The 13,054-nt window shown below is 55.7% G+C and overlaps 1 protein-coding gene across 5 annotated transcripts in view; it reads right to left on the bottom strand.

The window, feature by feature from the left end:
- Nucleotides 1-13,054, bottom strand: part of KCNAB2 (potassium voltage-gated channel subfamily A regulatory beta subunit 2) — a 97,238-nt gene that overhangs the window by 3,274 nt on the left and 80,910 nt on the right. For 4 of the 5 annotated variants that reach the window (XM_065936858.1, XM_065936854.1, XM_065936855.1 and 1 more), the window contains 9 exons: nucleotides 12,528-12,572; nucleotides 10,793-10,837; nucleotides 9,987-10,030; nucleotides 8,926-9,012; nucleotides 5,194-5,279; nucleotides 3,356-3,476; nucleotides 2,986-3,080; nucleotides 1,991-2,111; nucleotides 1,561-1,649 (listed from right to left, as the gene is read on the bottom strand). In XM_065936858.1, coding sequence (XP_065792930.1) covers nucleotides 1,561-1,649; nucleotides 1,991-2,111; nucleotides 2,986-3,080; nucleotides 3,356-3,476; nucleotides 5,194-5,279; nucleotides 8,926-9,012; nucleotides 9,987-10,030; nucleotides 10,793-10,837; nucleotides 12,528-12,572 — 733 coding nt within the window. The remainder of the gene's footprint in view (nucleotides 1-1,560; nucleotides 1,650-1,990; nucleotides 2,112-2,985; nucleotides 3,081-3,355; nucleotides 3,477-5,193; nucleotides 5,280-8,925; nucleotides 9,013-9,986; nucleotides 10,031-10,792; nucleotides 10,838-12,527; nucleotides 12,573-13,054) is intronic. The other variant, XM_065936856.1, reaches the window with a different exon arrangement.

The following is a 13,054-nucleotide window of genomic DNA, read 5'->3' on the forward strand; positions in this document are numbered from 1 at the left end:
TTGTGTGTGTGTGTGTTAGTCGCTCAGTTTGTGATCCCATGGACTGTGGGCCAGGGGATCAGGAAGATCCCCTGGAGGAAATGGCTACCCACTCCAGTATTTTTGCCTGGAGAATCCCATGGACAGAATTGAAGATTAATTGTGCTTGAAACAATTAAGATGACCCTGATTAACTCATGTTGATGTATGGCAGAAACTAACAATATTGTAAAGCAATTCCTCCAATTAAAAAAAAAGATGACCCTGATCAGATGATCACATGATCAATTTCAAGATGATTGTTGGAGCTGACTGTGCTGTTCTGCTTGTAGCCACTCCTCAACCTGTGTACCTGAAACTCCCCTTTGAAATCTCCTGCTCCCTTATTGACAAGGGGGAGTCTGTTTGGGGACAGGAGTCCATCTTCTCCCCGGGACTGCTGACTTCCTCAATAAAGATGTCTTTCCTTTTACGTAACACTTATCTCTCAGTATTCTTGAATGATGAGCAGTCAAACCTCACTTTGGTAACAGGGGGACATTCTTCTAGCTATCTGCTGGCCCTGGCCTGTCTCACTCTCATTGCATGCAGCTTGTGGAGCAGAGGGGGCCTTGCTGCTTCTGTATTCCAGGTTTGGGGCAGAGGGAAGCCTGCCCTGGTCTAAGCTCTGCCCCTTGAATGGATGGACAGTGGTGGCCTAAGTTGCAGACTTCAGGACCATAACATCTGATAATCCACACCCCCAAAATGCTTTTTCCAGCCCTCCTGAGAGCAACACCCCCCCTTCCAGGTGACAAGCCCGTGGTTTGTCCCCAGGATCTGGCCCACTGTCCCACACCCTCATATCCAGTCTGTCAGTCAGTCCTGTCAGTCCACCTTCCAGAAATCCAGGACCCAACCAGCTGTCCATCTGTACCAAGGCCATCCCTCACCCCCAGACTGTCATCAGTTCCCAGCAATCTCCCAGCTCCCCCTCCTGCTCCCCAACTCTTTCCTCCACTCAGCAGCCAGAGAGCGAGAGGCAGCCTTTTAAAATCTAAGTCACACTGCCTCTCCTCTGCTCCCAGCTCACTCGATCGTCGCCAAGGTCCTTAGAGGGCATGCAGTGCCCAGAGAACCTTTAGGGAAAGGTGCCCGTCTGCTGCGGGCCTCTGGCCTTGCTGCTGTCCTGGGCTTGTGCCTACCTTGCACCTTCGCATCAGCCTGGATTGTATTTGCACCGCCCATTCCTCATCCTTACAACAAGGCTACCCTGTAGCCCCCTTTAACTGGGGTCCATGGTTCCCCCCTTCCCTGCCCCTACTGGATACCCCTGACCTTGCTCTAGGTCTCCTCTTCCAGAGTGCCTATCACCCTCTGACACACATTCTAATCTTACTCCTTGCATTTTCTGTTTTTTGTTTATCCAGATAAAAAGCCAGCCCTTCAAGAGCAAGGCTTTTATTGGTTCATTGCTGTAGCCCAGGTGCCTCGAACAGTGCCTGGTATGTAGTAGGTGCTTAATAAGTACATGCTGGACAGATGCCTGGCTGAGACCCTGAACTCTGTCCGGGGCCCGCAAGGCTGGCAGGCGCCACTCACCTGTATTGCTCCGATGTTCTCCATCAGCTGGTCTGCGCTGGAAGCGCCCAGGAGCACAGAGCTGACCCCCTCGTTCCTCAGGCACCAGGCTGGGGGCGGGCAGCAAGACCAGAGGTGAGGAAGGCGCCCCCACACAGGGCCCTCTCTGGCTCTGCCCTACCCATGATGGGGCCAGAGAGACCCAGCCTCTCAGGCATAGGACTGAGGGTGCCCCAGGAGGGCCCTGGCAAGCCAGGGGCTCAGCAGTGCTGGCACCAGCTGCCCCCAGTGGAGAGATGGCCCAAGTGCTCAGGGACCCCCTCATCCCCTCCCCATGAATATGGGAGCCCATTACCCACGGCTGGCTGATGGAGGGGGTGGTCCAGGCACTCAGGGATTCTTGATATTTTTCTGGGGACCCTGGTCCTGCGCTGCGCCCCAGCCCTCTTACCGATGGCCAGCTGGGGGAGGGTGCAGCCCAGGCGCTCGGCGATGGCCTGCAGTTCCTTCAGTTTGGCCTGCTGGCGCCGGCCCTCCTCACTCAGGATCTTGTCCTTCAGCCACTGGTAGCCCTGGTTGTGGGATGTGGGGAGAGCACAGCCCATGGTGAGGGCAGGTCACCTGGGCCACTGCATGCACGGCACAAATGACGGTCTGTGCTGGGGTGGCACCCCCTGGCCCTGACGCTGTAGTCCAGACCCAGGCAGGTGGAAGGATGGGGGCCACTGCATTTGAAGGCTGCTGTCTGAGGGGAAGCTGAGGCTGGGCCCACGAGCTTGGACAAGGAGGTGGACAAACTGATCTTCCCTTCTTCTGGGAGGCTGGGCGGCCCAGGAGGTGTGCCCACAGCAAGGTCAGGGAGCCGTCTGGGAGGCTTCTGTGGTTTGGGGAGAAATGGGGGAGGCAGGCCATCCTGATCCCTAGGGCTGGGGGCTCCAGTGTTCGCTCTGTCCTGGCCTGGGCAGGCCTTTCTCTGCCTGCTCCTTGTCCGCCAAACCCCTTCAGTCTGGAGACCCTCTGAGTCCCCACTCTGAGGTGTATGTGTCGGGTGTTCACTTTTTCCTGGGGGCACCTCTGAGGGATGCTGAAGAAATTCCGCAGCCCTCCACCCAGAGGCTCAGTGATGGGCCAGAGGTGTCTATAGGGGTGTCTATAGGGGAGGAGGCATCTGAAAGGGAACACGCAGCCCTGGCCCAGGTTGTGAGTGTTGAACTTGGGGCGAGGGCAGGGGAGCGGGGGAGTGAGGGGCTTCTTCAGCTGGCAGATGTCCCACAGATGGTCAGCCTTTCTAGACATGGGGTCAGGCCAGCTGGGGGATCCAAGTTCCCACGCCTGGAACCGCTCCGCAGACAGTGGCCCAGGGAAGGCGTCCAGCCCCAAAGGCTCCATCCCTCCAAAATGCCTGTCCCTGCCTATCCCCTCCCCCAGCCCCCGCCTCTGCTTCACCTTCAAAGAGGCTCTAGAGTAGGGCGGGATGCCACTGTCGTACTTTCCGGAAACGATGCCGCAGGCCAGAGGGGACCAGGTCATGGCGCCTACTCCTGGGAGAGGAGAGCGGGGGAGAGGTCAAGCCCAGGGCCCCGAGAAGGAGCAGGGAGAAGGGAAAAGGGCGTGGCAGAAGAGAGCGGGCAGGGCTGGGCAGGACGAGGCCGAGCAGCAGGGCGTGAAGGGGCGGGGCCGGGGCGGAAGGGGGAGGGGCTGGGGAGGTATGGGGGGGAGACTGGGGATAAGATTGGAGCAGGGCTGGGGAGGAGCAGGGCTGGGGAGGGGCGGGGCGATGGAGAGGGGAGGGGCGGGGCGAGGGCGGGGAACCCACCTATCTTGTGGAAGAGCTCCGGCAGCTGCACCTCTACCTTCTCCCGCTGGAACATGTGGTACTCCGCCTGCTCGCAGATGGGCGGGATCAGGTTGAACTGCCGGGCCACGGAGTAGGCCTCCTGTGGAAGCAAAGAGGGGCACCGATGGTTTCTGCGGGCCAGCCGATCTGGGGGCCCTCTTGAGCAGCAGGGAGAAGACACAAAGGCATCTCCGGGAAACTGGCTAGCCCGCCTGCCCCCTGCCCGCTCCTCTCAGCTTCCCTGGAAGACTATTAGGCTTCCCCTCCATGAACTGAGAACACCGGGTGGGTTTTTGAACCCCAAGGACGAAGGGATTTGGGGGGAAAGCACGACTCTGTAGTGAGACTTAGGTTCTGGCACTTACTGGCAGGTGGCCTTGGGCAAGGGGCTCACCCCTCTGTGACTCAGCTTCCCCATCTGTCATGTGTTGCCCGCTCTCAGGACAGTGCCTGCTTGTTACTGATTTTGTCATTATTGTCAGTCTAGGGCCGGGACCCGGAATGACAGCAGGGGCAAGAAATGCTAGGTCAGGACGGGAGAGTGGCCGGCATCAGCCCAGTTCTGGGACCCTGAGGCCAAGGCCTCCATTCTGCAGACTGAATGGGCATGAGCTCCTGGGGAAGCCCATCTGCCAGTCTGAGAGGCCCTTTCCCGTTTAGCTTGAGACTCAGCTTTCACATCTGTAAAGTGGGTATGAGATCCTGACACCTCAGTGAGTTCTGCACTGCGTCCAGGTAGCTTCAGAAAAATGCCAAATGATACGAAAGTCACAGATGCCAAAGGCTGATTGATACCATAGGATTCTTGAGTTGTATTCAACTTGAAGATCCTGCTTAATTTTTTTTTTTTGGATGAACCAGAAATCTGGGACTCACTAGGGGAGAAACTCCCCTCTGAGGCATGCCAAGATGTGGGAAATTCTGGGAGGTGGGGCATGGGAAGGGCTGGGATGGGGAGGAGGCCTGGAGCTGAGGATGAGGGAGTCAGCCTGAGAGCTAGTCTGAGAAGATGCAGTCCCCAGGCCTCTGCCCTCCCCCCACCAACCAGCTGTCTGCCTCTGGGGAGCTGCTCTGCCAACCATTCTGGGATACCCCAGGAATATTATAAAATGTCTTTTACCCTCAGCTTCTGATGGCTCTCAAGGAGGGAAACGACAAGGAAGGGGATGCCTTCCTGAAAGTGCGGGTGACAGAGAAACGTCACTGATTATGAGATGGAAGCTCAGACTCTGAGTTGCACGGCCTGGGGCACCCATCATTTGGCGTGAGCTTGGGCATGTTACTTAAGCTCTCTGTGCCTCAGTGGCCACATCTGAGAAACGGTGACAGCAGCACTTACCTCATAGGCTGTAGGGTGAAATGGGAGTTAGTCTGCACGAAGTCCTCAAATCTAATGGCACCTGGAACACTGCGGAAGCTCAGCCTAGTGACTGGCACTGTCAGCACTGCTGGTGCTGGCTGAGCTCCAGGATCCCTGCTAAAAGCTTCACCTCTGATCTTGCAGATAATCCTCACACAGGCTCATGACAGTAGGTTATCCTAGCAGTCTTGTTCTACAGGTGGGGAAACCGAGGCTCAGAGAGCTGAAGCCATCGGTTCGGGGCCACACAGTGCTGGAATTCAAGCCCAGAGTCCCGTCTGCAAAGTCTGCAGACATCAGTGCCACAAGTCACCATACTGACCCTCCTCTTGGTACCCAGTAGTCTCTGCATTAGGGACCAACGGCACCAAGCCTGCCAGAGCCCCAAGGTCGTCACCCACGGAGCGGGGCCGGGAGCCCAGCCCCTGGATGCACACACCCCGAGAGGTCACATTACCATGATCTCCATGGAGCTCCAGCGCGATGTGCCCCAGTACATGGCCATCCCCTGGTTAATGACGTGAGTCATGGCGCGCACCGTCTCTGTCAGGAGAGAAGGGGAAACTGCAGGTTGGGGGGATGACTGAGGGCACAGGGCCCCATCTGGGGACATTCTGCAAAAAAAAAAAAAAAAAAAAGGCCAGGAGCAGGGAGAGGATGCTGCCAGGACAGCTTGTAAGCAGTGTGCTTCCTGGCTCCAGAGGCGTGGGTGGCCGGGGTTTTCTGGGATGACAGAAAAAAGTGAGCTGCTGTCCAAGAAGCTGATCTTGAAAACAGTGTCCCCAGATAGTTACAGGCCTTATGGAATGTTTGAAAATATGGGTTATGGATGAATTGAGATGTTTCTATGGCAGCTTAGAGGGATGAAGGAAAGGTAAGGTCAAAGAATGTGACTCTGGACTCTAGAATGGGGGGCATTCTCTACTTTGGGCAAGATTTGGGGACTCTTGTTGCTCAGGAAGAACCAGATAAACAAATTAAGGTTATGATCAGATTGACAGGCGACAACAGGAAATAAACTCAATTTTTGCCCTTCTCTAGTATTCTGAAAGCTTTAGTTGCTCAGTCATGTCCAACTCTTTGCAACTCTGTTCACTGCAGACTGCCAAGCTCCTCTGTCCACGGGATTCTCCAGGCAAGAATACTGGAGCGTGTTGCCATTCCCTTCTCCAGGGGATCTTCCTGGCTCAGGGATCGAAGCTGGGTCTCCTGCATTGCAGGCAGATTCTTTACTGTCTGAGCCACCTACTGGGGCTACTCCAGACTGTCACTGGGATCTGGAGAACTGAATGTAGAGGTAATAACAGTGTCTGTCCCAACAAAGGGCAGGGTAGGGGCCCTGGCTGGTCCCAGAGGGTGGGGCGGTAGGGCGGAGAGACATTTCAGATGTCTCTCTCTCAGCTTTGCTAAGGGTAGCAGGCTACCCATCAGGCTTTTCTCAGATCCCACACATAGCGCTTGCACGTAAGACTGCCCAGGGCAGTTCCAGAATTTCAGCTGAAGAATGAGTGTTTCCCAAAATGGACACTGCTCCTTGAAAATCCCACCTCTCCTGAAGTGGCCACAGATGTCGGGAAGCTGAGGTCCCTGAAGATAGCATGGGTGGAAGGAAGGAAGAAAGGAGGATGCAGGTCCTTTCTGAGGGCTCCACCTTGGAAGGCCCCAGTCCCACGGGGACAGTCTCTGGCAGAGTGGTACCTCTCTTTTGGGGTGTCTCTTCCACCCATTCTCGGTCCCTGAGTGCCCCTTTGCCAAGGTCCCCCTTTTCAGGAGAAAACTAATGTAGCTGGGACTTCTGGGGTGGTGGTCTCGGTGGCCTCGCCCAGGACCCCTGAAAAATTATACCTCAGCTTCCAGGTCTGTAGGCCAAGTCCTGCCCTCTCTTTCCTTCCAAGGTTGGGGCCTGGTTCCTCTCCACCCATCCCAGGGAGGAAGTCTGGCAGGGAAGCCCCTGCCCATGGGCTATGAGCAGGCCACCACTTTAATGGCCAACACTATTCGACATGAAGAGCAGCACTTGGTTGCAAGGTTGAGGGTTCCAGGAAGGCACCTGCCCACATTCGAGCCCTGCGCCCAGGCTGCCAGTGCGGCCGTCCTCGTGGGGTTCTTTAGAAACAGCCTTGGGGGGACTTGTGACCATGCAGCGTGATCACCCAAGTCTTCAGCCAAGGCTCAGGCCCACATGCTGGAGTGGGGGAAGCAGACAACACCCCGTTCACCAGCCTGGCTTCCTCGAGCACAGCTATCTCCCTTCCATGCAGAGAGGAGGGTCCAGCAGGAGACTGGGGGCCAGGGTGGTATGCGAGCCTGCGGCTGGCCTGGGAGGGAAGGGGTCCTGGGCAAATGCTGCTGGCTACCTCGAGGGTCCATGGCCTTGGCAGGCTGGGCATGGAGCCCGTGCACAGGAGCATGGCCCTTGTGCTTCTGCCTAAGCTGGGTGTCATGACACCAGAAACGGACAATTAGGGATGACTGTCTACCTCAATATTTAATGCTGTTGAATAGAAGCAGGAGGACCAAATCCTTCCAGCTGCTGCCAAAACCCAGGGCATCTCCTGCTGTGTCACAAATAATACATGGGAGGGGTTGGGTGGCAGTGCCAGCTGGCAGGCGGGAGCCCTTCCATTGTGGGATGCAGCCCAGCTTCCAGGGAGACCAAGGTCTGCCCTTGGTGTGGGGGTGCCCAGGGTCCTTTAGTTTAGGACAGGGCATAGACCACTGCCTGGCCAGCGGCTGCCCCGGGTCTCAGAGTTTCCCCAGCTCATGTAGGTATTCTTCAGGAGAAAAATGATCGTATTTCAATGGCAAGCTCTGACCTCATTGCATGGGGTGAGAGTAACAGGTGGTCCAGCCTGCCCAGGGTGGAGGTGGAGCAGCTGGTACCTGGTCCTTTTGTTTTTGGTTGAGGTGGGGGCTTAGCAAATTGGACTATGGAGAAGATACAATCTGCCAGGGGCCAATGTCCTGGGGTCCCCAGTGTGTTCACTCCTGTGGAAACCTGGTCTCCCCAGCCCTCTCCCAGACCATCCGGGGTCAAGGTGTCAGGCACTGATCACAGCATCCCCAAATCAAGAGGAAGCCCCCCTGGATCATGGATCATGGTGATGCAAGGCGGGGCAAGGAGGGGGCGTGCATGCATGGGAGGGAGGATGGGAGGAAAGAGGTGACAGCATAGATGGGGATGGGAGGGGGGGTGGCGGGCGTCCGCTCTGCTTTGCTTTTCTTCACTTGCAAGATGTTCCCATAAGGCACTTATTTCTCCTTTGTGCATTTTATGGAGAAGTTTTGTCATGGGGGCGGGAAGAGAGTTGTATAAATAAAAACACTGTCTCATAAAATGCAACTCGGACACAGAGGTCAGTGGTCGGGCCGAGGGTACTGTGTACCTTCTATGATGAAAGTCCTTGACTTGGAGGAACTAAATGGATCCCCTGGTGATAAAAGAAAGATCGAAAGAGACCAGAGTTCACAGCTGTGGGAATGCTGAGGGGTGCAGTCTGACAAAGGGCATGGGACGCAGGCTCAAATTACTTTTTGTAGACTACTGGTTTGGATAACAGACACATACACACACACACACACACACACATATACACATGCATGGGTGCATGTATATATACAAACAAATGAAGGAAAAGTAACTTGAATGTAACTGAATTTTCCAAGACCCTGAAGCAGCGAAGCACAAATGAGAAGATGCCCAAAGCAGAGAGTTGGAGGAGATAGGAGGGGCTGAGACTATAGGAGTCAAAGAATAAATAAGCGCCCAAGAAACCAAAACTGCTTTTCAAAGCACTGCATGTTTCTTTTCCTCCTCTAAGTAATAGTTTATTTCCCAGAGCAAAAGACCCCTAAAGCCTCCCAATAGAATGTGGATGGTGACTGAAAGAATTGAAAAGAATGCAGCAAGGAGTCATGGGATCATGACTTTAGCTAACACAGCATGCGTTCAAGCCCAGGATGGGGTGGGAACCTGGAGCAAGGATGGGACTCAGCCTGGAGGTGCCAGGGGCACCTGGGGGAATGATCAGAGGCTGAGTTCCCCACACTGGGTAGGCCCCACCTCCCACCTCACCAGGCTTGGGTGCCCAGCGGGCCCTGGGATGGTGTCATCAGAGCCTCAGGTTCAGAACCTTCTGCCCTTTTTGGAACCACAATGTCTGGCCAGGTGCTTCCAAGGAGAACGTACCTTCCATGGGCGTGTTGGGGTCTGGGCGGTTGGCAAATACCACATCCACATATTCCAACTGTAGCCGCTCCAGGGAAGCTTTCAGACCTGGGTCGGGGAGGAGTCGGGGGTGGGAGGGGTTGTGTTACAATCTTCACAGACATTTCTGGGCCCTCACCCTGTGAGCAAGAGATGAAAGGGACAAGGCACCTGGCCCTGGGAGCTGTGGACGGTGGGGCGCATGTGTGGGCACAGGCCACTGAGATTGCGAACAGCCACGAGAGAAGAGGTGGCACACCCCAAAGTCCTGTGACCAAATGGAGGGGATCCCTCCTAGAGCGGCCCGGGAAGGAGGAGCTAGGCCGCCTGACACGGAGTGAATCGTCCACGGCATGGAAGGCCAATGGGGTACAATGAGGAGTTGGCAGCAGCTCAGAACGGAGCTGCAGGGCTGGGGGCCAGGGCAGGGCAGGGCAGGCAGCAAGGCCTCCTAATCATTTTATTTTTAATGGAGTGACTGTATTACTTCGACAAAATGAACATGGGAAAAAAGGTACTGAGACAATAACAACTGGGATATGCAAGGCATTCCAGCCCACTCCCCAGCCCCGTGTGGGACTCCCGTGTGCTGAGCCCCAGGCTGAGTCCGACACACAGGACCTTGCTGGGGTCCTTCCCAATTCCTGTGACCCCAGAGGTGGGCATTATTCCCCTGCCCTTTAACAGATGCTGCCACAGAGGCCTGGGGAAATGATGTCCCTTGCTCAAGGTCACCCAGTGGGCACAGGGCCCATTCTGGGCCCAGGCCTGTCTGTGGCTTCCCAGGGTCGCGTGAGCCCCACCCACTCATACCCCTGCCCCTCTCTCGTGACGCAGAGGGACCACCCACTGTGAGCCTGGGTGGACCAGGGTTTGGGTCGTCCCTAGAGCTCCAGGCCTGCAGCATGGATGGGGCTGGGGCACAGTGGTTTCTTTACTTTTTTTTTTTTTTTTTAATTTTTTTTTTTTTGGTTTCTTTACTTTTGCATCCACAGGCGGATGGCGAGGGTTTAGGGGCATCCTAAGGCCCACCCCCTCCTCACCTTCTATTATGTGCTTCCTGGAAAGGCCCCTCTCCGTCTCAGCTCTGAAAAACAGGCGACAGTGTGTGCGATGTTTCAAGAGGTTTTCGGGGAAAATGTTTATGACAAAATGTTAGGTGAAAAAAGTAGGTCAGTGCGTGCCATTTGTAGTCTGATTCCACTTTGGGGATAAAACCATGAGGCTATGAGGATTTGCTCATGTGGAGAAGATGTGGCAGAGCTGGGCTGTCCTCGACCCTGGCCGCCCTGGGCATGGTGGGGCTCAGTGTGGGATGGGGATGTCTGCTTTTCAATTTGCCCTCTCTCTGACTTGGATTTTTCAAAACTTAAAATGAATCATATTTCTAATTCCTATGAAGCCCATTTTGTCCAGCCCCGGAGAAACTATGGGGTCAGATTCCCGGAAGATAGCAAGGGTGGTCTGTGGCCCAGGGTAAGTGGAGTGAATAGGACAGTTCAGGAATTTTCTGCTTTTTCCAGAAGTTTTTAGGATGTTACCTTTGTAATCAGAAACAAAACCACAAAAGTAAAAATAAAAGGGAAGTGAGGATTAAGCACAAGGCAACTCAGCCAAAGCTGCTTTTCTGGAACTTGGGGTCCCTCAACAGGGATGGCGCGAGTCAGGGAAGATGGCCACACGCACACCAGCCCGTCCCCTGCTTCCCGCCCCAGGAGATGGGAAAGCATGCTGCCCAGGACAGACCCCGGGCAGCCTCCGTTCCTCCAGGATGACTGCCCGCTACCCACCCCCAGGGGTCTCTGCAGACATGGCCCCCCGCCAGGGGGTCACCTGTGGCTGCACCTACTTTCCTCCCCAGAAGATCTTGGTGGTGATGACGAGGCTGGATCGTCTGTGGAACAAGAGAAGGAGGGCTGTTACTGGGTGCGACCCCTTGGGGTCGTCCCTCCTCGACCCTCCCCACTATCTTCAGCCCTTACCCAGGAGTCCTAAACCCTCTCACCCCGGAGCACAGGGTGTGAAACAGGGCGCTTTTCTATCACTCAATGTTTGGGGTGTTCCCAGCCCAGGGGCCTGGATCGAGCCAGGAGAAAACCTACAGATGTAATTAACTATGTGGATGCGACTAACTAACTGTGGAACTAGGGTTAGACAGTGAAGGGCCGGGTGGAGATGGAGTCTAGTGTGGCTGAAGCCTGGAGCCTAGAGGAGGGGGCACATTTAGGAGGGGGGGACGTGGTCCAGGGAACAGAAGGCTGCTCCTCTGTGGGGACTTGGAGGAGGTCAAGTGTCAGGGCTGGCCGGAGATTGGAGGGCTCTGGTGAGGATGGAGTGAAATAAGGGATTACCCACTATGGCTCTTTTCTGCTGGCTGAAGCAGCATTTCAGAAAAGCTGTGTGGGACAGCCTTGGGGAGCATCCCGGGTGCCACAGGTTGGGGGAGAGGTTGGGGTGGGGCTGACCCGAGAGATAGGCAGATGACGCTCCTGGAAGCTCAGACTCGGGTGACTGAAAGCCTGGGGGAAAGGAATGGATTCAGATCTCCTGCTGCAAATTCACAAGAGGCAATGCTGACATCTCTGACTTTGTCTTGGAGGGACAGGTGGGTGGGGTGATGATGGCTCCTCCTGTCCACATTTGATCTTGACCATTCCCAAGGGATGGGGTGGGGGCAATGCCCCTGTGGTTGTGCTTTCTTCCCATGAGGGTGGGGGGCTGTCAGTTTACTGCTCAGGAAACAGCTCCTCCAAGCCAGCGGCTCTGATCCTGGCAGCGGCCAGGATCACCTTTGGGCAGGTGGGATGACCTGGTAGGCGTCTCCTTGTGTGTTCACCTAAGACACAATTGGGACTCACTCATACCTGCAGTTTGTTTTACTTACAGAGTGAGCAGGGATTTATCTGGGGATCAGTTAGAGCCATGAAGAAACAACTTGGGTTGGGTCAAGAGGAGGGTGTCAGTCATCCAGGCCCCAGGGGCTGGTGGAGACTCTGAGTGTATGCACCAGGGGAGGGCGTGGGGGACACCTGAGTGTGTGCACCAGGGGAGGGGGTGGGGGGGGTTTGGTGGAGGTGGGGGAGGCCCAGCCTTCTAACTGCTTCTGACTTTGCTGAAAATGAAGACACACAGGCCACAAGTGGCCCCAAAGTGCAGTCAAGTGCTCAGCCTGGCCTGACCCCAGGCGGGCGGGAAACTCTGTGTCAAGCCAGATGGAGGTTCCTGACCCTCGGGCTCAGGCCCTGGCTCCCTGGTGGTGGCCACCCATACTGTGAATGTTGGCTCCCCTTGAAGGAAGCACAGGCACTGCCTCTATTCTGGGACATTCTCCCCCACCCAGCAAGAACAATTCTGGGACCACCAGGTCTTAGTAAGCCAGGCTGGCTGCACAGGGCCATGAGGCCAACCGTGGGCACTCTGCCGGCAAACAGGAAGGAACAGCCATGGGATCCAAGCCTGCCCACCCTGCCCGGGGCCCTAGAGCAGGCCTCTTCCTTCCCAGCAGCCTTCTCCAACTTTCTCCCTGTGCCTGTGTGCATGCATGTGCCCTGGAGCTGGAGCACGTGAGCACAGGAACTAATTACCTCCATCCCTTCTTCTTGATGATGTTTCCCAACACCACTTCAGCTCTGCAGAGAAGACCGAGACGTGGGGAATTCATTACTGGGTAACAGAAACCCCAAGCCGCACCCCACCTTGCTCATCAGCCACAGGGGCCCCTGGTGAAAACACCACCCGACCCAGGGCTGCTAAGGTCTGCCTTGGCTCGGGCCGCTCATTCCAGAGTGAGGAGAGCACCTGGGAGCAGCGAGGGTTGCTCCCCGTGGAGGTGGCCACGGCCATGTGCCACTGTCCCAGCACAGTGGCTCCAGCTCCCACAGAGAAGGGAGGAGCGACGTCCTGCTTGGAAAGACCAGCAGCAGCCGCTTCCCTGGCCCCTTGGAAATTCACTGGGGAAAATACTTGGCAATGTTACATGGGCGAAGTTTCCAGACAAGTGTGTGTGATTTTTTTTAAAAAAAAACATAGATTATTCACCAAGCACATTCTCTGTTTGCAGAGACAATCAACAAGAACTCAGGGCTGAATTTCCAGCGGAGTGTGTTCGTGT

The sequence above is a fragment of the Muntiacus reevesi genome, chromosome 5, assembly GCF_963930625.1.
Source record: "Muntiacus reevesi chromosome 5, mMunRee1.1, whole genome shotgun sequence".
Taxonomy (NCBI): Eukaryota; Metazoa; Chordata; class Mammalia; order Artiodactyla; family Cervidae; genus Muntiacus; species Muntiacus reevesi.